Source organism: Glycine max, chromosome 8 (genome assembly GCF_000004515.6).
Source record: "Glycine max cultivar Williams 82 chromosome 8, Glycine_max_v4.0, whole genome shotgun sequence".
Lineage (NCBI taxonomy): Eukaryota > Viridiplantae > Streptophyta > Magnoliopsida > Fabales > Fabaceae > Glycine > Glycine max.
Genome location: NC_038244.2, coordinates 42,507,568 through 42,532,389, shown reverse-complemented (window position 1 = coordinate 42,532,389; position 24,822 = coordinate 42,507,568). Strand labels below are relative to the sequence as shown.

The 24,822-nt window shown below is 29.9% G+C and overlaps 1 protein-coding gene across 1 annotated transcript; it reads left to right on the top strand.

The window, feature by feature from the left end:
* The first annotated feature begins 17,514 nt into the window (after positions 1-17,514).
* Positions 17,515-19,209, top strand: LOC100779280 (spermidine hydroxycinnamoyl transferase). Its single transcript, XM_003532066.5, has one exon. The coding sequence runs from the start codon at positions 17,592-17,594 to the stop codon at positions 18,960-18,962; it is 1,371 nt and encodes a 456-aa protein (XP_003532114.1). The 5' UTR covers positions 17,515-17,591; the 3' UTR covers positions 18,963-19,209.
* The last annotated feature ends 5,613 nt before the right edge of the window (positions 19,210-24,822 follow it).

The following is a 24,822-nucleotide window of genomic DNA, read 5'->3' as shown; positions in this document are numbered from 1 at the left end:
ATCACAACATTTGAAGTTTCTCTACAACAAAGTTTTTGATGTAAAAGAAAACAAAGAGAGCACAACGATCATTAATTTATGTATGACAAAAAGAATTAAGTTTTGGAGACTTTTGCTATTCCAACCATTTAATTGTTTGAATTATAAGCTATAGCAATTGTTATGTCATTAATTTTTTTGAGGTAAATAGTCATTTTGTTCCTAAATGTGTAATTCGCTGCATTCCTGAAAAATAAAAATACAAAATTTAGTTCCCAAAAGTATAAAAAGTGCGACAAATATATTCAGCAGTTAACTTCCGTTCGTCACCGTTAATAAAATAATTTATGTGACACAGAGGTATAAATTTGTAACTGAAATGATTGTCAACGTGATCATCTCTAATTATCAGCATATGGACATATTTGTTATATTATTTTTTTTATTTTTCATCTTCTCACTCCGCTGACAAATACGTCCTTAAAAGATAAAAATATAAAATTTAGTCTCTGAAAGTGTAAAAAAAATAAAAAATATACTCAAACATTAATAGTAGATTGTGACTAATTATTATAATCTGAAAAAATTTATAGTAATTGCAAAACAAACTCGTAAATTAAGTTGAGTCTAAAAGAAAAAGAATACTCATTTTGTAAACTATAAATAATTTTTTTACACTCTCATGCTTGATGAAAGGTTCAAGTAAAAAAATATTTATTGTAAAACATTATAGTTAAATTAGATTCATGAATAATTTTTTGGAAAAATTACAATTGCAATGACACTTTTAATTTGTAAAAAACACTCACATCCTTTGGAATGATTATTTTTAAGGTTATGATTTTTTAAATGATCAGTCAATAAAAAATAATTGTGTATGATTTATAAAAAAATAATTTAAAAATCAACAAACTTTTATTATTATAATTTGTAATTTGATGTCATTGCATATACTAATAGACATTCATATTTTATTATGAAAAAATTATAAAAAAATTAAATAAATAGTGTTTGATTAAACAGAAACATTGATTCTCTTATCGTTTTAGAGTAAAATTTCTTTTTTCTTTTTCTGTGTTGATAGCATTTATTCAAGAATTAACAATCAAAGGATTGATTTTTTTTTTGTAGTTGAAAAAAAGTAAGAAGTATTCGCCAAAGTAATAAAAATCCACTTTCATTGACAATATTTTATGCATGTTTCACTTTCAATCATTGATGAAGCTTGAAAATTATATAACGAAAACAGACACTTATTAGTGTGATATAACTCTCCCAAAATTTTGTCGCAATCATTATAAATTTTTCAAAATTATAATAATTAGTTACAATCTATTATTACCGTCTGGATATATTTGTCGTATTTTTTACACTTTCGTGGACTAGATTTTGTATTTTCATCTTTCAGGGATGTATTTGTCACCGGAGTGGAAAGACAAAAAAATAAAAATAAAAATATTATACAACAAATATGTCCCTATGCTGATAATTAGAGATGTCCACGTTGACAATCATTTCAGTAAATTCGTTCTTCTATGCCACGTAGACTATTTTTATTAATGGTGACGGACAAAAGTTAACGATCGGATATATTTGTCGCACTTTTTACACTTTCGGGAACTAAATTTTGTATTTTCATCTTTTAAAGACACATTTATCAGTGAATTACACTTTCATGAACAAAATTCATTATTTACCCTTTTTTGAATTATTCAAAGTTTGAAAGTTTAAGTTACCTTATTAAATTAAAAATATTTAATAAATTTACTATTAAAATAATTAACAATTATAAAATGACATAAAATATATTCATATAAATTTTATTATTGTTCTATGAATAAAAATATTTTAAACAATTACAATTTTAAACAGTTACAATTTTAAATATAGTTTTAGGTATCTATGATGTGAAATTCTTTATTAATTTTAAATTTTTGTATATTTTAATATCATAATAATATATTTATAGAAAATTAAAATAATAATAAAGTACGTTGAAACATGTTAGGTGATGTAATAAAAAAAACGTGATAGCGGATGTGGAAAAAAAAAAAAGAAGAGAAACGATGAAATATTTTGACATGGTCTGGCCACCACTTATGGTACAGCCATAGTGTTTTTATTAAGGCAAAATTATATTTTTATTTTTCAATTTATCTCTAATTGTGATTTTGGTCTTCTTTAAAATTATTAATAAATTTTGTCTTTCTTTTTTATCTAACCACGTAATCTTGATTTCCAATCAAAATTAAAAATAAGTTAAGAAATTAAAAATACAATTTTACCTTTTATTAATAATGTGAATCCGAAAATAATTTGAGATTTATTAAAGTAAGTCTTAATCATGAAATTCAAATTCACATGAGATTGATGGTGCATTGAGGGTAAGAATTCAATTGGTGCATGCACTGGTTTTTTTTCTTACTTGTAGAAATTAAACACATTACTAAAAAAAGTGTTGAAAGCAGCTTGTGCGTGAGAGGAAGGGGATGGTTAGAAAAGAAACACGTAACACTAGGGGTGAGAAAAAAAAAATCCAAAAATTGTTGGATGGTTAGAAAAGAAACACGTAACACTAGGGGTGAGAAAAAAAAATCCAAAAATTGTTGGATGGTTAGAAAAGAAACACGTAACACTAGGGGTGAGAAAAAAAAAATCCAAAAATGGTTGGATGGTTAGAAAAGAAACACGTAACACTAGGGGTGAGAAAAAAAAAATCCAAAAATGGTTTTCCATCTGGCTTCAATGATTAATCGATTTAAAATGGGTGTAAAAATACCACCGGATTGGATAATAGCGGACGGATTGATTTCAGAAGTTTTTTTCGATTTAAAATGGGTGTTATTGACCTACATGTGTTTAATAGGAGCAATTTTGTTATCTAGTTATTCTTATTGACGAGTTATATATGTATAATTTTTTATGATCGTAATTTTTTCTTTTGAATCCTATGTGATGAAAAAAATTTATAAGGATTTAAAACAAAAATCGAGGAACCTCAAACTTGTTTAAGTTTTTTTATTTCTTGTTGGAACTGAGATTTCCACATTACATACCATGTGGAATTCTGCCTTAATTTGGATAAATAAAATATACTTACATGACATGAAATTCCAAATCAATAATGTATTTAAAAACAGTTTCGTTTTAATATTTGGTTTGTAAAAATATTCCTAATTTAGTGAATCGAACTCGTAAGAAACTGGAATGTTCATATGAAGAGCTATCGTGGCCATCTATCAACGACATATCTTGCAGTTAAATTTTTGTATTTCTTAGGTTGCATGTAGGTGGCATTATTAATATTGGAGCGTATCACAAATTCTGTTAATGACTATGTTGTGACAGGTATGGCTATTTATGTGGCTTTCTGACAGAGTCACCTTGCAATTCCCTTTTTGCACCTCTCACTTTATTTGTTGGATTTTAGGATATATGCATTATTGGTATGTCATAAATTATGCTCTCATGGCCACCAGAGAAGAGATCTGGATTTGTACTTTGTAGCTTACCTTTCCCTTGTTTGTACTGTTTGGTGTGCTAAGCCTTCGCACTATTATTTAAAATTTAGAGATGTGCAACCAACATATTTTTTTAACACACTTTTCTTGATACATATTTTTTCATGAGTTAAAATTTAGGAAAGGAAAAATGATACTCACAAATTTGTAATTTTAATCAATATTAGTGAGTGTTATTAAAAGATTGTGTATCTCTAAAGTTTAAGTTAGGTTAAATTTTCGAATAATTTCAAAACTATCTTTTAATATGTAGCTATAAGGCAACTTTTCAATTTATTTTTTCAAACAATTAATTCTTGGACCAGGAAACGTTAGCAAAAATTCTCTCCTTTCGTCATAATGAAATAAGAAATTAGTTGGATCGTCTCTGTTTTCATTTATTAGCTCACAAGCTTTGTATTTAAAGAGAACCATAATTGAACCATTCAATCCTGAGGTGTACTGGCAAATGGTATACAAACTTGCCATTAAATTATCTTTCCCTGCAAATGGCATTCGGATTGTCTACCGGGCGCAACTAATTTTGCCCATGCAGCTGTCTGCTGCAGCAATTAATCCGTAGATCACATCCAACAAGTTTGTTTGAATACAAAGTTAAAGTGTTTTTAAAAGTTTTTCTACTAAAAAATGACTTATATTATAGTAGAAAAATTCCCAAAACCGTTTATAACTTATATTCAAACAGGTTTTATAAGACAAAACAAGTTTCATTATTCTAGTAGAAGACTTTGTATGATTTGCTTGCTCTACTAAAAAAATGACTTATATTATAGTAGACAAATTCCCAAAACCGTTGATAACTTATATTCAAACAGGTTTTATAAGACAAAACAAGTTTCATTATTCTAGTAGAAGACTTTGTATGATTTGCTTGCTCTAGCGCGTATGCGTGGCCAAAAAAAAGTTTGCATTTAAGTTTATTATTAAATTTAATAATTATACTATGCTATATCTATAAATAAAAGATTTGATATTTTTTAAAATAAAAAAGCTTACTCTTATCTGATTATTACATTATCATCCTTGTTCATGTTCAAATTGTTAGAGTAAACCTTTTAACCTGTGATGTTACAAACTACACAAGAAACACAGGTCATTAACAAAATGTGGAAAATAAAAATCAAATCATACCTCCAGCCATTGCCATGAAGAGTTTCTTGTTTTTTATTCTTCCAAGCTCTTTCTTCCTCTCTCTAGATGATGTATTAGAATGGATTCGAAAGGGATGAGCTCAGGGACCAAATACATGTGTTATATATAGGCATTCTACGCATTTAGTAACCATTACCACTCATTATTGGCTGTTACAATTCATTAGTGGTCATTACCACCCATTAACAGCCATTCAATTTGGCTTCCAAAACTGACGAGCATTTTCAACATATTAGGACCAGAAATTATTACATTCTCCCACTTGGTCCAAACATTTTGACTTAATGCTTAATCTTCTTAAGAAATGAATATACGGATCATAGTTATAGTTCCTCTTATAACGAGTAATATCATTCATGTATTACAATATGTTCAATTTCCCAAGCAGTATACTCAAAGTGGTAATAAAACTTAATGAATAAACCCAATGTTTATTCTTGGTCCAAAACATAATTTTTCTCAAATAAATCAATGTGCACCCAAATATGAGAAAATATCATAATATAAAAGTTTCAATTTTAACATATAAGTATACAATTATAAAGTGGAACCAAGTCCAATTCTTTCTACCTAATCCTTAAATTTAAACGGTGGCATGCCCTTAGTTAAAGGATCAGCAATCATCAACTCAGTGCTTATATGCTCAATGACCACTTTCTTGTCTTTTACTCTTTCTCTAATGGCTAAGTACTTAATGTCGATGTGCATACTTCGACTTCCACTTTTGTTATTCTTAGCCATAAAGACAACAACTGAGTTATCGCAAAAAATTCTCAAAGGTCTTGAAATAGTATCAATTATCTTCAGCCCAAAAAATGAAACTTTTAAGCCATACACCATGTGATGTAACCTCAAAACAAGAGACAAACTCAGCTTCCATGGTAGAAGTAGCAGTCAAAGACTGCTTAACACTCCTCCATGAAATAGCTCCACCAGCCATCATGAAAATGTACCCAGATGTTGATCTACGAGAGTCAACATAACCAGCAAAGTCTGAATAACCAATCACATCTAGATTGTCTGTATGTCTATACATAAGCATGTAATCTTTGGTCCCTTGAAGGTACCTCAACACTTTCTTAGTAACTCTCCAGTGGTCAATACCTGGATTACTCTGATATCTTTGTAACATTCCAACTGTGAAAGCAATGTCAGGCCTTGTGCATACTTGAGCATACATGAGGCTTCCAACAACTGAAGCATAAGGAATGTTTTTCATTTGTTCCCTCTCAAAGTCATTCTTTGGACATTGGTTCAAATTAAACCTATCACCATTCACAATGGGAGCAACACTTGGTAAACAATCTTTCATTTGAAGTCTCTCTAGAATTTTGTTAATCTATGTTTCTTATGATAGACCCAAAATACCTCGAGATCTATCTCTATGAATATTAATGTCGATGACATAAGATGCATCACCCATATCCTTCATGTCAAAATTCTTAGAGAGAAATTGTTTCACCTCATGTAGCAAACCCCGATCATTGGCTGCAAGTAAAATATCATCTACATATAAAACAAGAAAACATATTTTACTTCCACTGACCTTGTGGTATATGCATTGATCCATGGGATTTTCATCAAAACCAAATGAAGAAATTATCTCATGAAACTTAAGGTACCACTGACGGGAAGCTTGTTTTAAACCATATATAGATTTATTAAGCTTGCAAACCAAATGCTCACCACTATTAGAGGAGAAACCTTCAGGTTGTTTCACATAAACCCCTTCCTCTAAATCACAATTAAGAAAAGTTGTTTTCACATCCATTTGTTGCAACTTAAGGTCAAAATGAGCAACTAATGCCAAGATTATACGAAGAGAATCTTTCTTAGATACTGGAGAAAAAGTCTCTTTGTAATCTATTCCTTCCTTTTGAGTAAATCCCTTAGCAACAAGTCTTGCCTTGTATCTCTTAATGTTGCCTAATGAATCCCTTCTGGTCTTAAAGAGCCATTTACATCCAATGGCCTTTGCCTGATTTGGCATCTCTACAAGGTTCCAAACTTTGTTACTCTGCATGGAATTCATCTCATCCTTCATGGCATCATACCATAAATTTGACTTTTTACAACTCATGGCTTGATCAAAAGTTTCAGGATCATTTTCAGCTCTAATATTATAGTCAGATTCTTGCAAATATACAATATAATCACTAGGAATAGTTGATTTTCTTACTCTAGTAGACCTCCTTAATGTTGCTTCAACATTTTCTTGGGGATCATGTTGTTCAACTGGTTGTTCATCATTTTCATGAATTTGATGATCAACTTGATCTACTGGATTGTCAACAACAGTTTGTGGAATTCTAATCATGTGTTGTTCATCATCCCTTTGAACTTGAGGGGTATGAATTACAACCAATCTTTCATTTGATGTGGAAGGTTGAGATTCTATATAATCAATTTTAGAACCTAAGTCCCTCAATTGATCACTCCTACTGATCAAATCATTTTCAATAAATTTGGCATTTCTTGATTCCACAATCCTAGTAATATGATGTGGACAATAAAACCTATAACCTTTAGACCTTTCGACATATCCAATGAAATACCCACTAATGGTCCTCAGGTCAAGTTTCTTCTCTTGTGGGTTATATATTCTCACCTCAGACAGACAACCCCAAACGCACATATGTTTCAAACTCGATTTCCAACCTTTAAACAACTCAAAAGGTATCTTTGGGACAACCTTGGTTAGAACACAATTTAATATATACACTGCCGTATTTAGTGCTTTAGCCCACAAGGGTTTGGAAAGATTGGAGTTTCTAAGCATACTCCGCACCATGTCCAATAATGTCCAGTTCCTTGTTTCTGCCACACCATTCTGATTTGGAGAACCAGACATAGTGTATTGGGCAATAATCTCATGTTCTTGAAGAAACTTTGCAAAGGGATCAGGTACTTGTCCATTCTCAGTATATCTGTCATAGTATTCTCCACCTCTATCTGATCTCACAATTTTTATTTACTTGCCACATTGGTTCTCAACTTCAGCCTTAAAGACTTTGAAGGCATCCAATGCTTCGTATTTGTTATGAAGCAAATAAACATTCATATATCGTGAATAATCATCTATAAAGATGATAAAATATTTCTGACCACGTGCATCTATATTTGGACAACAAATATCAGTATGAATTATTTTTAATATGCTTGAACTCCTGTTAGCACCTTTCTTAGATGTGTTGGTCTGCTTACCCTTAATGCAGTCCACACAAGTCTTAAAGTCAGCAAAATCTAGAGTATTGAGTACCCCATCTTTCACTAACCTTTTAATCCTCTCAATGGAGATATGTCCTAATCTTCGGTTCCATAACATAGAGGAATTCTCATTAATATTACGTCTTTTAAAACCAGTTTGAACATGCATTGAACTATAAGTGGCACTATTTTGTAAACTAAGAAGATAAAGACCATCAGACAAGATACCATTCCCAACACATTCAGAATTATAAAATAACTCAAATGATGTGTCTTTGAAATTAAAGGAATATCCAAACGGTACAAGTCTTGAAATAGAAATCAAGTTTCGGGAAAAACTTGGTATATAAAAGGTCCTTTCTAATTTTAAAATAAACTCACTACTTAAAGTCAAAATGCAAGTTCCAATGGCCTCCACATGTGAGCCTAGCTTATTGCCTGATAAAATGTTTTGCTCACTTCCCACTGGTTTCCTTAGGTTTTGCATACCCTGTAAAGAATTTGCAATATGAATAGTAGATCCAGAATCAATCCACCAAGTGTTAATATTAACACTAACCATATTAGATTCATAACATACTAATGAGATTGATTTACCTTTCTTTCTTCTTCATGTGTCCCTTCTTCTTGCAAAAGAAACACTTTGTCACCTTCTTAATATCAGCTTGAGGTGGTATTTTACCATTCCCCTTCTGATTAGCTTGAGACTTAATTATTTTATTCTTCCCATAAGCAATAGTCAACAATGCACTCTCCCCCATCTCCATTATAAGCCTTTCTTCTTCCTGAACACACATGGTCATTAATTCATTGATAGACCATTTATCTTTATGTGTGTTGTAGGAAATCTTAAACGGCCCATATTCATGTGGAAGGGTGTTCAAAATGAAATGCACTAGAAAGGACTCAGACATATCAACCTCTAGTTTCTTAAGTTGAGCTGAAATATCTCGCATTTTCATGATGTACTCATGCACACCTTTCACATTGGTGAGCCGAAGAGAACAGAACTTCATGATCAAAGTGCTTGCTAAAGTCTTATCTGAAGTGATGAACTGATCATCAATGGTCTTAAGCAAGTCTCGGACCTTTTCATGTTGGTCAACAAAACCACGTATCCCAGCCGAGATTTTGGTCTTAATGAACATCACGCTGAGCCGGTTGGATCGCTCCCATCGCTCATATAGCGCAACGTCAACTGGGATACTTTCATCAGTGATTACAAGTGGTTCGTCTTTCCTTATAGCATAGTCTATGTCCATCCACCCCAATTGTAGAAGAATTCTCTCCTTCCATATCTTATAGTTATCTCCTTTGAGTTCGGGAACATCACATTGAATATCAGAAAAACTAATAGTTTGAGAAACTGCAAAATTCAAAGGTTTATGTCAAAATTTGAGGCATACTAATTTTAATTGTATCTTTTACCAAGGTAAATATACCATAAAATTGAATCTTGTGAAATAAAAGTTGTCTGTGGGCTAAATTTTTAATTCAATAAGAAACAATTAAACCTTATGATAGAATAATCAAATTACTTGCTCAAATTCATGCTTTACAGGTACAACATGAAAATAATTTAATTTTTATCAAAAATATTTATTTTATGATAAAATTGACAAATTATACATACCTCATGATGCCTGTGGGTAAATCATGAAAAATAATATGTCATTTTATCCCAATTAATTATACAGTTATAATAAACATTCTTGTGGGATAAAATTCATTATATAAGTATAATTAATTACAATATTATGTCTAATTCCTTATATGATCTTTAACCAACTTAATATATAATTTTAATCAAATATAGATGTTGTGGTTAATCCATAATTAATCAAAATTATAAAGATCACTTAGACATAAAACTTTATTATATGAGAATAAATCGTATTATGCATTTTAAAATTAAGATACAATATAATTATGAATAAGATTCACATATAATTTTATAATTGAAACATAATATTATGCAATTGATTTTATATATATATGCATAGAATAAAATTTTCCAGAATATATTCATGCATAAAATAAATCAAAATTCCAAAAATTGTAAAGCAGAATAAGTATATAACATATGAAAAATAATTGCATATTAGAAAAGCTTTATTGATTTAGTGGTTTGCACGTGCTATAGTGACCTATGAGTGATGAGTTTGACACTCAGCTAGCACAAAATGTAGGGTTTTTCATTTTTTTTTTGTTTATAATGCTATTCATCATCTTCAACCTCTAGCGGGTCAAACCCGACCCATATGCAGACCCATTCGGTTCTCCGTCATTTGGACATCATTTTACACCATTCAAAAGCCAAAAACAAGGAAATCAAATAAAATAAAGATTTCTAATCTTATTTTTAAGAAACAAGGCCCTTCATACCATAAACGAAATTAAATCAAAAAAATACCGAAAACCCAAAATGGACAAGGCAGAGGCAACTGTGGCTCTGATACCAAATGTTAGATTAAACCTTTTAACCTCTGATACTACAAACTACAAAACAAACACAGGTCATTAACAAAATGCGGAAAATAAAAATCAAATCATACCTCCAGCCATTGCCATAAAGAGTTTCTTATTTTTGGTTCTTCCAAGCTCTCTCTTCCTCTCTCTAGATAGTGTATCAGAATGAATTCGAAAAGGATGAGCTCAGGGACCAAATACATGTGTTATATATAGGCATTCTACCATCAAGAATGCATTTAGTAGTCATTACCACTCATTATTGGTTGTTATAATTCATTAGTGGTCATTATCACCCATTAACAACCATTTAATTTGGCTTCCAATCGATTTTTGTTATATGTTTGAATGATTTTTTTTTTAAACCAATCGATTTGATTTAATTTATAATTTGTATTTTTGAAACCAAACTAATTAATTCATAACATTTTTACTAATATTTATATTACTTTAGTATTATGTGTTATTTTATGTATATATCACTTAAAAATTTTCCTACTCCAATACCCACCAAACACATATGTTACATAAACCAACATTTCACTCACAGCCTATGAAAATATGAATTTACAGACTCCTCACTTTTATTACATACTCTTATCAATTACACGTGAATCTTTTAACATACTTTATTATTATTTTAATTTTGAATAAATATTTATTATGATATTAAAATATATAAAAATTTAAAATTAATATAGAATTTGAGTCACAGCAACCTAAAACTATATTTAAAATTGTAATTGCTTAAAAATATTTTTATTTATAGAACAATAATAAAATTTATATGCATATATTTTTATGTCATCTTACAATTATTAATTATTTTAATAATTAATTTATTAAATAGTTTTAATTTAATAAACTAACTTAAACTATCAAACTATAAACAATTCAAAAAATTAATAGCATACCAATTCCTATAACTTATAATAATTCAAACAATTAATGGTTTTGGAATAGGAAAAGTCACCCAAACTTCATTCTTTTTTTAGCGGTAAACTATTTGTTTCCTTGGAAAAAGTGTGGGACTACTATAAATCTGACAACACAAGATTTTTTTTTCAAAAAAAAAATTTCTTAAATTCGATCCATCCTCTAGCTCCTCCTCAGCGGCACCGACACACTATTGTCCACTTCCAGCAAGGTTTTCTGGTCAACTCGCCACCTCCTTTGTCGATAGAGATCGAAAGAAATTTTGTATGTTGTGTCGTATTCGTATGTTGGTGTCGTGTGCTCGTGTTCATTCCTAAATCATAGAGTCACCATCACACGCTTGAGTTCAATTCCAAATTGAAGGGTTGTCGTTATAATTGTAAATCAGGTTTCCTAAATTAACAATTATATATAGGAAATCAACAGATCATGAAACCTATGATTCTAAAAAATAATAGAGAAAACATTTTTATGTGGGGAAGAAAACCTTATTTTACGTTAGTGAGTATTAACCCTTTTTATAATCACTACTTCCATCAAATAGCAGTTACCTCTAAAAATTTCTCCTATTTAACCCAGTTATAATTTAGTCCTTAATTATTTATTTATTAGTCCATACATAAGTCACATGTCTTTCACATGAGACATTAATTCTAACATTCTCTCACTTGACTCATGTGACATTACTAAATATTATGGACTAAATAAATAAATAGATTAAACTTTAGTGTCATACCTTTAGTATGTGGATTAGCTAGCATGGAATGAGTTCCTATATGTTCTATACAAATATGTATTTTCTAAATTCTTTATTCAATAACCAAATACTTTATGTCAACCAAAAAAAAATTACTTAGTTGAATCCTTAACAAGACTGTTAAGATATTGTCTCAATAAACACCTGATGGCTACTTAATGTTGGCGACAATAGGTAAGTCAGTTACAATAATTTATCAATCATAAATTCTAGTATGTCTCGTAGCAAAATATTAACTCCACCAACATGGTCAAATGTAAACCCTTATGTGGAGTGATTGCTATTAATATATTCTCAAATAATCGAAGTCATAATATCCAATGATCTCTAAACTTCTAGACTTTCCATATGAAAACATGTAGTTCCTTGTTCTCTTTAATTAATGCATAATGCACTTTATTACTTTCTAATGTTGCATACCAAGATTACTCATATATTACCTTAGGACTCCCACAAAAATAATTTCAAACTCTAAATTTTATACATGCAGATTTGGGATTCACATAATATGAGTAATTTAAACCATAGTAGTAACAACAACAACAATTAAAGAAGAGAACAATAAACATATGTAATGCACAAATAATCTTTATGGTAAATTTCAAGACCCAAACAAGATATCTAACGCACCATTAATCCTCAATCTTTGGATTGAAAAATACTAACTACAAGTGGTACTCTCAACGCATTGATCAAACATTGGTGATAAGTCCCGTCAAACAAAGGTTGTCTTTGGACACTCCATTGCTCACATGAAAATCTTATATGATGATTATTCTGGTCAAATAAAGATTATCTTTGAACATTTCATTATTCACATGAAAGATCACACTATTTATAATCATCACATGTTTACCATTGCAAGCATGTAATTATTCTGTCAAATTGTGTCTTCCTTTGGGCTGAGCACACTTCACATGAATAATTCCATGCAACATCCATGTAAATTCAATCAAATTAACTTACGCAACAGAAGTTACTTTGACAACATGTTATTTCAATCAATTTAACCAAAAAATATAAGACAATTTAATATAATAAATGGGAGATTTTAAAATTACACAAATTAACCAAAAGAATCCTTTGAAGATACTTGTTAACTCGTTGGCAAGTGTACCAAATTATCACAAGTAGTAAAGTACTCGAAAGTCCGAGTGTCGAATCCACAGGGATTGTATTTGTACTTAGATTAATACAAACCCAATTTAAAAGCAATAGATAAAGAACTTAAAATAAAGATAAGAAAATATAGTAGATAAGATAAAGATTTAAAGATTAAAATAGAAGAAAAAAAAAAGAGATTTAGATTAAAAGATTATAAAGACGGAAGATAAAGAAAATAAGAAAATAAAAGTAAAAAAATAAAATAAAAGATTAAGATAAAAATAAGATAAGATAAGATAAAATAAAAATAGAAGATAAAAGAAATAAAATCAGTGATAATGTTGGGACTTGGCCTGCCTTGTTTGCCTAGGATGTATGAGTTTATGATTTTTCTTTATCAATTTAGGTGATTCTATTCTGCCCACATTTATTCAATTACTTGCTCCTGATTCCTCACGATGACAAACCTATTTTATTTATTTATCTTCCAAATTCCTTTGCAAAGACTCAACAAATAAAATGCATGAAGGATAAATTCTAGATGTTTGCAGGAATGCATGGGCATAAAATAATCATTCTATGTCTAGCAATAATTTTCTTATGAAATCCTTTCTTTTTGTTCTATTAGAAGTTACCATCTTCCGAGTGTCTAACCCCTAAAACTAATGCATGCATATTTTTTCTAAATCTTATTTAGAAGTTACCCTCTCCCGAGCGTCTAACCCCTAACAGAATATAAAGATGAATAATGCATGAAAATATAAATAGAAAAGATAATAAGAAAGAAAACACATGTTTGCATTGATAAATATGAAGTGTACAATACATCTTTTAGCTTTTTAGGCATGTTAGGCCCTAACTAGGGATTTAGCCACTTATGGCCATTGAGGAATGGGGTATAAGAACTGATGGGATAAGAGGGATGAAAGAAAGAAAGGGCGTAAACGAAACCCCTACTAGAGGGGATTCTGTGGTGTGTTTTCCTGCTTGGTTTGACTCCCTCTTTATGGTTGTTGTAGTGGACTTGGGTCTGATGTTAAAAAATTTCCTTTTTGATATTTTTGATATCTCTTGGATTTGTTTTGCTTTTAATCATATCTTCCCTGAAATTTTGGATATTTTCTTGATTTTTTTCTCTTTTAATCTCTCTTTTTCATATTTGCAAGCCATAAATGAGAAAAATATCAAATCTTAATATTTAAGCCAAAGATAACTACTAAATAAATATTTTTAAAGATATTTTTATAATTAAAATAACTCATATTTAGCAGTTATCAATACTGGAGAAAAGGATTCTTTACAGTCAACGTCTTTCTTCTGAGTAAAGCCTTTAGTAACTAGACGAGCCTTATATCTCTCGATATTATCCTTTGAATCCTTCTTGGTTTTAAATATCCATTTACAACCAATAGGTTTCACACCTTCAGGCAACTCGACTAGATCTTAAACTTCATTGTCATTTATAGACTTCATCTCATCCTTCATGGTGTTAATCCATTTTTGAGAGTTGGAATTGCGCATAGCTTGACTGAAGTTGATTTGGATCATCCTCTATTAAACCAACGTCATCCTCATGTTCTTGGAGAAATATAATATAATCATTTGAGATTGCACTTCTCCTCTCTTTAATCGATCTCCTTGATGACACTTCTTGAGGTTGTTGAGGTTGCTCTAAAGGTATTTGAGAGAGAACCTCATTGTTATCTTGTTCTGGAACAATGTCAATAGTTTGAACATTGTCTTTTATTGCTGGAGTTGTGTCTTGAACACTAATAGGTACGAGGACTTGATTATTGTAAATAACAAGTTTTTCCTCAAAGACAACATTCATTATGTTCTCTTCCTTCTCAAACTCAACTTCCTCAAGAAATCTCACATTTCCCGTCTCGAAAAAGGATCTTAAGGTGGGATTGTAAAATTTATAGCCCCAAGAACGTTCAGCATAGCCAACAAAATAGCAACTAATTGTTCTTGAGTCCATCTTTCTTTCATATGGTCTACAAGGCTTGGCCTCAGCTGGACAACGCCAAATGTGCAAATGTTTAATGTTTGGCCTATTACCAGTCCAAAGTTCATAATGAGTTTTATTAACTTCTTTACTTGACACCCATAATCATGCATTATGTTTTAAATCTATTAGAATTCTCATTATCTCCTAATGGGTCAACTTGATTTCCGCTCATTAAGCCTATATCAATGGGCTCACTTAAATATATCACTTTATATTAAATTCATTTAAATATAAATAATTAATATAAATATAATAATATAATATGTAGTTTATATTGATTAATTATGATTTATAAAATTCCTAAAAGCTAAGCACAACGATCATTAATTTCTTATTTCTTGTTGCACACTCCTCATTCATCACTTTCTGTGGCCGTTGCTTAATTTAAAGAAAAGATAACAATCGTTTGCAAAGAGAAGGTGAGACACACTCGGTGCACTCCCCGCAATACGGACTCGATCCGTGCAAATGTCCCTGTGTTATTTTTTCACACAAACTTACTAGAAATAACCAATATATACTTAAACATAAATATGCTATTATTATTTACACAAGCATATAATTTTGTTATTCACAGTACAAATTCAGGAAGATTCGGATTGATTTATACTGTGATTTTTCAAAAAAACAATTCAAAACAAGTTAAGAGGTTAGATCCCTAACCCGATTTCTTAACTATTTTTTTCTTTATGTTTTTGTGTTTTTTTAAGGAAAAAATATTTTTTTAAAAGATAATAAAATTAGATAATATAAACAAAGACAAATTAATTTTAAGTAATATTTTAGCATGTGTATTTATACAAAGTAATAATTTATCTTATATGATTAAAATTATAATACATAAATATTTTTATTATAAAATTGTGTTATAATAAAAGTTTGAGATAAAAGTTATAAAAAGTTTATAAAACCACATAATAACAAACACGTATTAAAGCATGCTTTTTGACTTGAAAAAAAAAGAGTTTTTAACAATCATATGCTTGGATAATTAACTCAACAAAACAAAGAATAAAAAAAATAACAAGTGCTGTAAAAAAACAGAAGAGGAGTGAATGAAAAATATATCAAATTCAAGATTAAAAAATAAAAACGATGCATTCACTTTATGAGACTGAACTGAACACATAGAGGTCCCACTAAATTTAATTTTTGACATCTCAACTTCATCAGCTATTTTTAATGCAATCAGTATGTATGAGGAGAAATTATTAAAGTGAATCATAGGGTCCATCAAGTTATTTATGATTTCAATTAATAATCATGACATATAAATAATTTAATATTTTAAATTGATTAAAAATTATTTAAATTAAAAAATAATACAATTAATTCATATTAAATAACTACTAAATATATTTTTAATTTAACAAATATATTTTTAATTATTTATGTATTACATAATTGATCAATATCATAAATAAATAAATAAATAACGTCATGAACCACTTACCAATGTATTCCATAAGGAGACATGATTGAGAAAGGATGGCTGAACCAAAACAGCAATCTAATGCAATCAGGACAAGGAGGGAGCCAGACTTTCACAGTACAAAAAGTTAAAGTTATTTAATAAATATACATGTATCAAGTTTTATATCAAATATTTATAATTATATATTTTAAAATATTACTTGCATTAGTAATGCATCAACATAATAGAAAAAATATTTATAGAAATTAAAGACAAAAACAACATTTTTGAAGACCCAATAGTACAAATATCAATTATCAATTTTTAATAAAAATGAATATTTACTTTAATCATAATATTTTTAAGAAAAAGGTTCTATTATTTATGTTAAAAAATTAGAAGAAGAACAATATGTGATTTGTTTTTCCAAAGTTTACGTAGCAATGCTTTTGGACTCATATTTGCGTCTAGAAACACGTTGGAGTCTCACAATTACAATATCTAATTTAAAAAGCGAAGGCAAAACGAGAAAAAAAAAAATGCAAAGAACTGATAAGAAGAAAAATTATTAGTTGATGTGTCTGAAAACACAAATGATTAATCACTTAATCTCTTAGCATATAGTAATTAATACTCAGCTTGGTTTGTTGCTTAGGGGAAAGAAGATGCGCTGATGGAAAATTTTGATTTGGCATGCTACTTGATGGGTTCTATGATTGCAGATGAATAATGCAATATTAAGGGATAGTGCCTCTGATGTCAGTAGTGCTATTTTTCAAATTCGAAGATTATGGTAGATCTAGTTTAAGTATAAGAGACCATGTTCATCTGGTTTATCATTCCATAATTGGTGCTCAAACCCTATGGAGTGTGTCTCATGGACTCTATCTGAAGCTCTTTTCTATATGCAATCTTTAATAATAATAATAATGATAATAATAATAATAATAATGGATGATAAATAGAAAAATAAATATATTCAATTATTTAAAGAGCTCTAAACCTCAAGTACATTCAAGCCTTCTTCATTCAAAAAAAAAAATGGTAACCATTGTGGGTTCTTACAATGTCACTCCAAATCAACCAACTCCAAAGGATCCTTTATGGCTATCCAATAGTGACCTAATCGGGTTCCAAGGTTATGTACCCACTCTTTACGTTTACAAAGCAAAACCCAATTATAGCAACAACATAATTGAGAGGTTGAGAAACTCTCTTAGCAAGCTTTTGGTGTACTACTATCCTGTTGCTGGCAGATTGAGCTTGACAAAAAGTGGTCGAATGGAAGTGGATTGTAACGCTAAGGGAGTGACATTGATTGAAGCAGAAACCACAAACACATTTGCTGATTATGGAGACTTTACTACACCTTCAGAGTCCACAGATGAACTTGTTCCAAAAATTGATTCTACTCAACCTATAGAGGAGACTCCAATACTGGTAGTGCAATTAACAAGGTTCCGTGGTGGTGATGAAGGCCTTGCCGTTGGATTTGGTATGTTTCATTCTTTGACTGATGCAACCGGCATCATTCACTTCATGAACAGATGGGCAAAGCTGGCTAGAGGGGAAGAACTAAACCCTAATGAAATTCCGTTTCTCGATCGAACAATACTCCAATTATTTTCATCATCATCGCAACACGTGGATCAACCGGAGTGGAAGCCTATAACACAAGCACAAGGAGTAGAGCAAAAGCAAAGAAGTTGTTCTTTGTTAAAACTCACATCAAGCCAAGTGGAGAGGCTAAAGAAGAAGACTAATGATGAAAGTCCAAAAGAATTAGGGGTAAGACCTTATAGCAGATTTGAAGCTATTGCTGCTCATATATGGAGATGTGCATCTAAGGCTCGTGCTGAATATTCAAATTCAAATCACCCAACTATAGTTCGGTTTAGTGTTAATATTCGTAATAGGTTATTGACTCCACCTATCCCTGAGAGTTATTTTGGGAATGCTTTGGCAAGAACAACGACACCTAAATGCTATGAGGGAGATATCATATCGAACCCTTTAAGTTTTGCTGCTCAAAAGTTAAGGGAAGCAGTAAATCCGATTACGGGTGAGTATATAAAGTCACAATTAAGTGTTGGTTTAGGGCAAGAGCAATTGGATCACATAAGGGCTTTTTTCATGAGACAAGAACACGGTATGAAAACACCCTATATTGCTGGGGAACATAACAACGTTATTCTCCTTACAAGCTTGATGACCATGCCAGTGTATGAAGCAGATTTTGGTTGGGGAAAGCCTATGCAATTTGGTTTACCACGTGGGTCTCTAGATGATAGGGTAGGAATTCTTCCAAGCCCAGATGGAGATGGTGTTGTTGTCAACGTGTTTTTCCAGGAAGCAATTCTGCAGCGTTTCAAAAAGTTGTTCTACGAGGATGTGTATATATCCTCATTGTAGCAGATACATATGCAGATTATTTGTTGTTGTGTTTTTTAATATTTCAAAGCCTGTTGTTAATCTCCTTGTCTTTAGGAGTTTGATAATGTTCAAAAAAAAAAAAAAAACAAACTAAGTGATGTTTGACTGTGGCTTGACTAGAAAACATGATCTTAGAGCTAGCTAGCTGGTGATGAATTATTGTTTTTCAGGTCTTAACATGTACGTTTTTTAATTCAATGAAATGTAATATCTCTCTCTTCTTTCACATTATTTCTACCATTCCCTGTTGTAAGGTATCTTTTCTTCCTTCAAAATCGTCTTGTCTTTTTCTGCTGCAAAGTTATATAAACAACATATCCACATATTATTTATAACTGTCCTGAGCTTGCTCTTTGGTAAATAAATTTACATGCGATGAATAAAGTTCCTATTTTCATTACATGTAAGTGATTTACTTTGTTTTATTTTAAAAATGATTAACCGTAGTCGATCACCCCGGTTTATCACCCACTTTAGATGCATGATATAATGTTAATTAATTAATATTAGGAGAGGAATAAAGATATTTAAGGACCCCAAAGGATTGTAGCCACCCATAGAGAGACAGGGAAGAGAAGAGAGTTAAATGATCGGTGGTGATGTAATGTGATAAGAAAAGAGACAGGAGGGACGACAAATAATTGGTAATATTATTAGATTTTTTTTTTGTTAGAAATTGAAGATATATAAATACTAAAAAATTTACAACAATTCACGTATAATATTTAATTAACTGAGTTGAGTTAGACTTACGATAGTGGGTTCTGTTATTCATACAACAATTCACGTATAATATTCAGGTCTTATTTGTCTTTTGCAGCAGAGTGGAATGCAGTTGCATGTATGGAAGTGGAGGTGCATAATTAGTAGCCATCGGAATATTAAGGTTAAGATTATACATGTGGAGGGGCAGAGTTATGGTTTTGAGTTCTTTAATTGTGGGATTAGGCTCTATTGTGATGGACATTCTGTATCATTAATTCGTGGGTGTGGCAAAAACACTGCTGTCATGACTTTGAGCCAAGCAAGGGAAGAGCAGTTTCTTCAAGTGCTTTTGGGGAGCATAGTTTTTAAAGGAATTAATTAGTTGATATATATATATATATATATATATATATATATATATATATATATATATATATATATAATTTTCGAGAAGATATTTTAATAAATTTTTAATTTTTTTATTAACTTATTTTACTGTTTAGTAAATAATTTCTTAATAATTTTTTTAGTTTTTGAAATGTTATTGTAAGTAGCTTTAAACTTCTTATATTTTTTTTTTATTTTTTATCATTAATATATTTATTTAAATTTTTTATTTTTTAAAAATAAATCATAATTTTATTATTTTTTATTTTATATATTTTTTACTTATTTAAATAACTAATTTTATTAAATATTAATAATTTAATAAATTAGTTTTTTCACTTTCAACTGTCAATTAATTTTTTTTATTTTTTTAGGTAGGAGCTAACTTTTTAATCAGTTTTCCTGATGATAATCATATCTAATTATGGATTTTGGATTCGGCTGAAAACTCACAATATTAAAGTTCTGTTCGTTCTTGATAAACAAAAAATATATAGTTTGGACCACAAACCTTCCATCCTATTAAACTAAATTAATTTCTTTTGCATGCAAAAAATTTACCTTCTAGTTCAAATAATAAAATAAGTGAGCGTGTTCCTCGAGTACGAACCATGACAGTACCTCGAGCTTCTCACAATCCCTCATTTTTAGGCAAACAGTACCTCGAGCTTCTCACAATCCCTCATTTTTAGGCCAATTTATTAAAGGGAGTTAGTTTTAAGAGAGTGTCTTTTTAAATAATTTGTCACGAGTGTCTGTTTTTTATGGATACCACCATTGATGTTGACGAAAAGTACCATTGATGTTGACGAAAAGTTTAGTGTCGCCATTGCAGCTTATATGAAGGGTGTCACTCGTGCTACTCGTGCTAATGACCAGACACATCCACGACCTTGTGTCGTCAGTGACTCCAGCCAGACACACAGCAAACATTTACCAACAAAAACCATTTTAATTTCTACATACGTGCAGCAACATAGGACAAAATACTTATTTTGAAAATTATAAAAATAATAATAATAATTTAGGTATAAAATAAAAAAACATATTTATTATTAGTGTTTCATTGATAATATGTCTTTATCATTTTTTATTTTCTTAATAAAATTAACAATAATAAAGATATGAAAAGTAGAAGTTTTTTTAGGTGGCCTTAACAATTAATTTGGCCAATGCCTGAGCCTGCGTGAGTACTGAGTATATACTTATATAATAAACATATAGAATTTATTATGTATATTTCACTTTTATACGAGTTTCGGTCCGTCCAAAACTAAGGAATGAATTAAAATATGATTAATTTAATCTTCTAGCGTTTCCTGAAAAATTATCACAAGAGATTCACAGTTTGAATAAAAAGAAATTGATTTCTTAAATTCCAATTAAAACATAATAATTAACGGAAACTTTTCTTCACTTACAAAATCGAATGCATATGACAATGTTTATTTATTTATTTATTATAACTGGTGTGAAGGAAGCATAAGATCCTTTGGCGAGGAGTGTTTTTAATGATTCCACGAATAAACAATAATTTCTAAGGTCACCCTATTCTCTCGCTGGAGCTACTGGCGGCACAACAGATGTGTCTCGGCATGGGCGGCACTTGCAAAGTAAATGAGAAGATGGGCGTTGGCAGAAGTATGTCACTAGCAGGTGGCATTTCATTTTAAATTATGTTTAGACTTTCGTATTTGTATACAAGTATAACGTGGCAGCCTGCAGATTTTCTGAAAATTCTTAGGCTATAGAGTACTCAGTACTCACGCAGGCTCCCAGGCATTGGCCAAATTAATTGTTAAGGCCTCCTAAAAAAACTTCTATTTTTCATATCTTTATTATTGTTAATTTTATTAAGAAAACAAAAAATGGTAAAGACATATTATCAATGAAACACTAATAATAAATATGTTTTTTATTTTATACCTAAATTATTATTATTATTTTTATAATTTTCAAAATAAGTATTTTGTCATTTTAGTTTGTTTTAATAATGTTGCTGCAGGTACGTAGAAATTAAAAGGGTTTTTGTTGATAAATGTTTGCTGTGTGTCTCATTAGAGCCATGGGCGACACAAGGCCGTGGATGTGTCTCGCAAGTAGCATGGGCGATATCCTCCACATAAGCTTCTATCTCGTCATCTTCAATGACAGCACCAAGCTTTCTAGTCATTTAATGGAAATAACAAATAATAGAACAAAATAAGATTCTTTAGTTATATATGTAAAAAAAAATGGTTTATTTATAAGAATACATATTCCATTCTATATCAAAACAAAATATAAAAATTTGGAATAGATTCTATGAAATCTCAAAAAATCCCGCTATTCAATTATTCATTAAACATATGAATATTAGTGCATATTATTTTATCGATTAGATTAAATAGATTATCTATATATATAGATAGATATTTATTTGAATTGCTTCATTCCGTATAGCAGATTCCACGTTACAGCACCTACCAGCACATTATCCTATTCATTTTTTACGATAACAGCACGGGTCGTACACTCACAAAAGGACAGGTCCCTAAAAATAAGCTAAAATGCCATTTTAATTCATTATGTTTTCATCCTAAAATTCTCATTTTAATTTTTTTAAATAAATCTTAAAAACAAACCAATTTCGTCCGTGAAAATTTTCAATTTTTTAAAAATGTGAAGAAAATTAAAACAAAAATAAATAAAAATAACTAGTAGGTTCATATTATTTTTTATTTCTATCCTCTTTTGTTTCTCTTTATCAAAAACACTCAAGATTATCAAACTTGAGAGTTTACGTAGACTCGTGAGAGTTTTATAAATTCAACTCCTGAATTTAACTCATAGACTAGTAAAAGTTTATTTCATATAAAAATAATAACAAAATATCTATAAATAACATACTAATTAAACATTTCAACAATATAAAAAAATAAAACAATAAATCATAAAGTTCAGAATATTTAAATAATCAAGTTTAGTAATAATACATCACTAGGTAGATCATTCTCATCGAGATTTTGATGTTATTAGAGAACAAGAGTTTAATATTATTAAATGTGAGAATTTTGTATTTGAGAATAGCACGCTAAATGAATGTATGTTGAATGCTAAATAGATAGAAAAAATAATAAAAAATGACTTACATTTTAGACTAATTTTTTTAACTTGTTAACCCGTTGCCTCGGTGGTAAACTCACCGAATTTATTTAGAGTTTACAGAATTTGTCAAGAATCCACTAAAAAAAGAGTTTTGCAGAAGATAAGTGAACTCGTAAACTAATAAAAATTAATAAGTTAATTCGATAATTTGATAATAATGAAAACTTCTTTTTTATTTCTCACACTATTTCTCCTTCTTCAGACATAAGATAAAGAAAATTTTCTTTTATTTATGTAACTGTTAATTACATTGTGCAAAAATCAATTGAAACTCGAAAAGATCCATTTAAATAGTGGTGAATTAACTCTATTCTTTCATATCTTAATATTTATATTGATTTTATATTTTTTGTTATTTTCTCATATGGGATATGTTATTTTCTCTCTCTTCTTATTTTGACTTCTTCCAAAGATTATATATACTTTAAAACTTGGAACATTTGCCATATCTCTTTTAGTATTCTATATTTTGTTTGATATTTCATAAGACTGTCATGCACACCAATCCAACCCAACCTTCATCAAGCTTGTTGAGAAATAGATTGGATTGAGTTAAACTCATTTTTCTATTGAGTTGAAAATATTAATGCAACCCATTTTCTACAAAAATATTAATGCAATATATATAGTAGACAATGATGTTATCTAATATACTAGTAGACTAATACGGTACACACCCATTTTTATCTTTTAAATATTGCATTCCAGAAATTGGGAAAAAAAAAAAAATCCTTGCCACAGGAAAGTGTTTTTCCACTATATATATTGCATATATGATGTAGAGCAAAGCTATGAAGCATATACAACCTCCAGCACATTCAAGCCTTCAAGCACAAAAATGGTAACCGTTGTGGCATCTTATAATATCACTCCAAATCAAGCAACTCCCAAGGATCCTTTATGGCTATCAGTTATTGAACAAAGTGGGTACCTAGGTCATGTACCCACTCTCTACATTTACAAAGCAAAACATAACTGCAACATCGATCATTGAGAGGATGAGGAACTTCCTTAGCAAGATTTTAGTTTACTACTATCCTCTAGCTGACAGATTGAGCTTGATAAAAAGTGGTCGAATGAAAGTGGATTGTGTTGATAATATAAACGAATTCTAAAGAAAGCGATCACACGCAAAAACAAAAATTTAATAAGATTCGATAAAGTTACTGTGTTTTCTTATTCATCAATAATGGAATTACATAAGAATATATAATTTCAGTTACTCATTCTTGAGGTCTAAGCAACACAGTAAATTTTAATAGTCTCTATGGTGCACTTTATGATAGATATTCGCATGTCCTATTTTCAAGGATATTAAACAATTCTAAATTTTAAGCAATATATGAACCACGTTGTTTGTAGTAGGCCCCGCATGAGAATTAAGAGGCTATGTTATTAACAGTTTGGTTTTAGTTCACCAAACTATTTTTCTTAGCAGTTTAGTTTTATACGAATGAACTTAAAAAACAATTCCAGTTTAGCTTTTATAAAACATTTCATTCATTTTTTTTATATTTTAATTCAATTTTGTTTTAAAGCAGTTTGATTTAAAATAGATGTTTGACACCCCAAAATCAAAGTATAGGAAAGAAACACATAA

Coding starts and splice junctions, on each gene's coding strand:
- LOC100779280 (XM_003532066.5), top strand. CDS start 17,592: ATGGTAACCATTGTGGGTTCTTACAATGTCACTCCAAATCAACCAACT.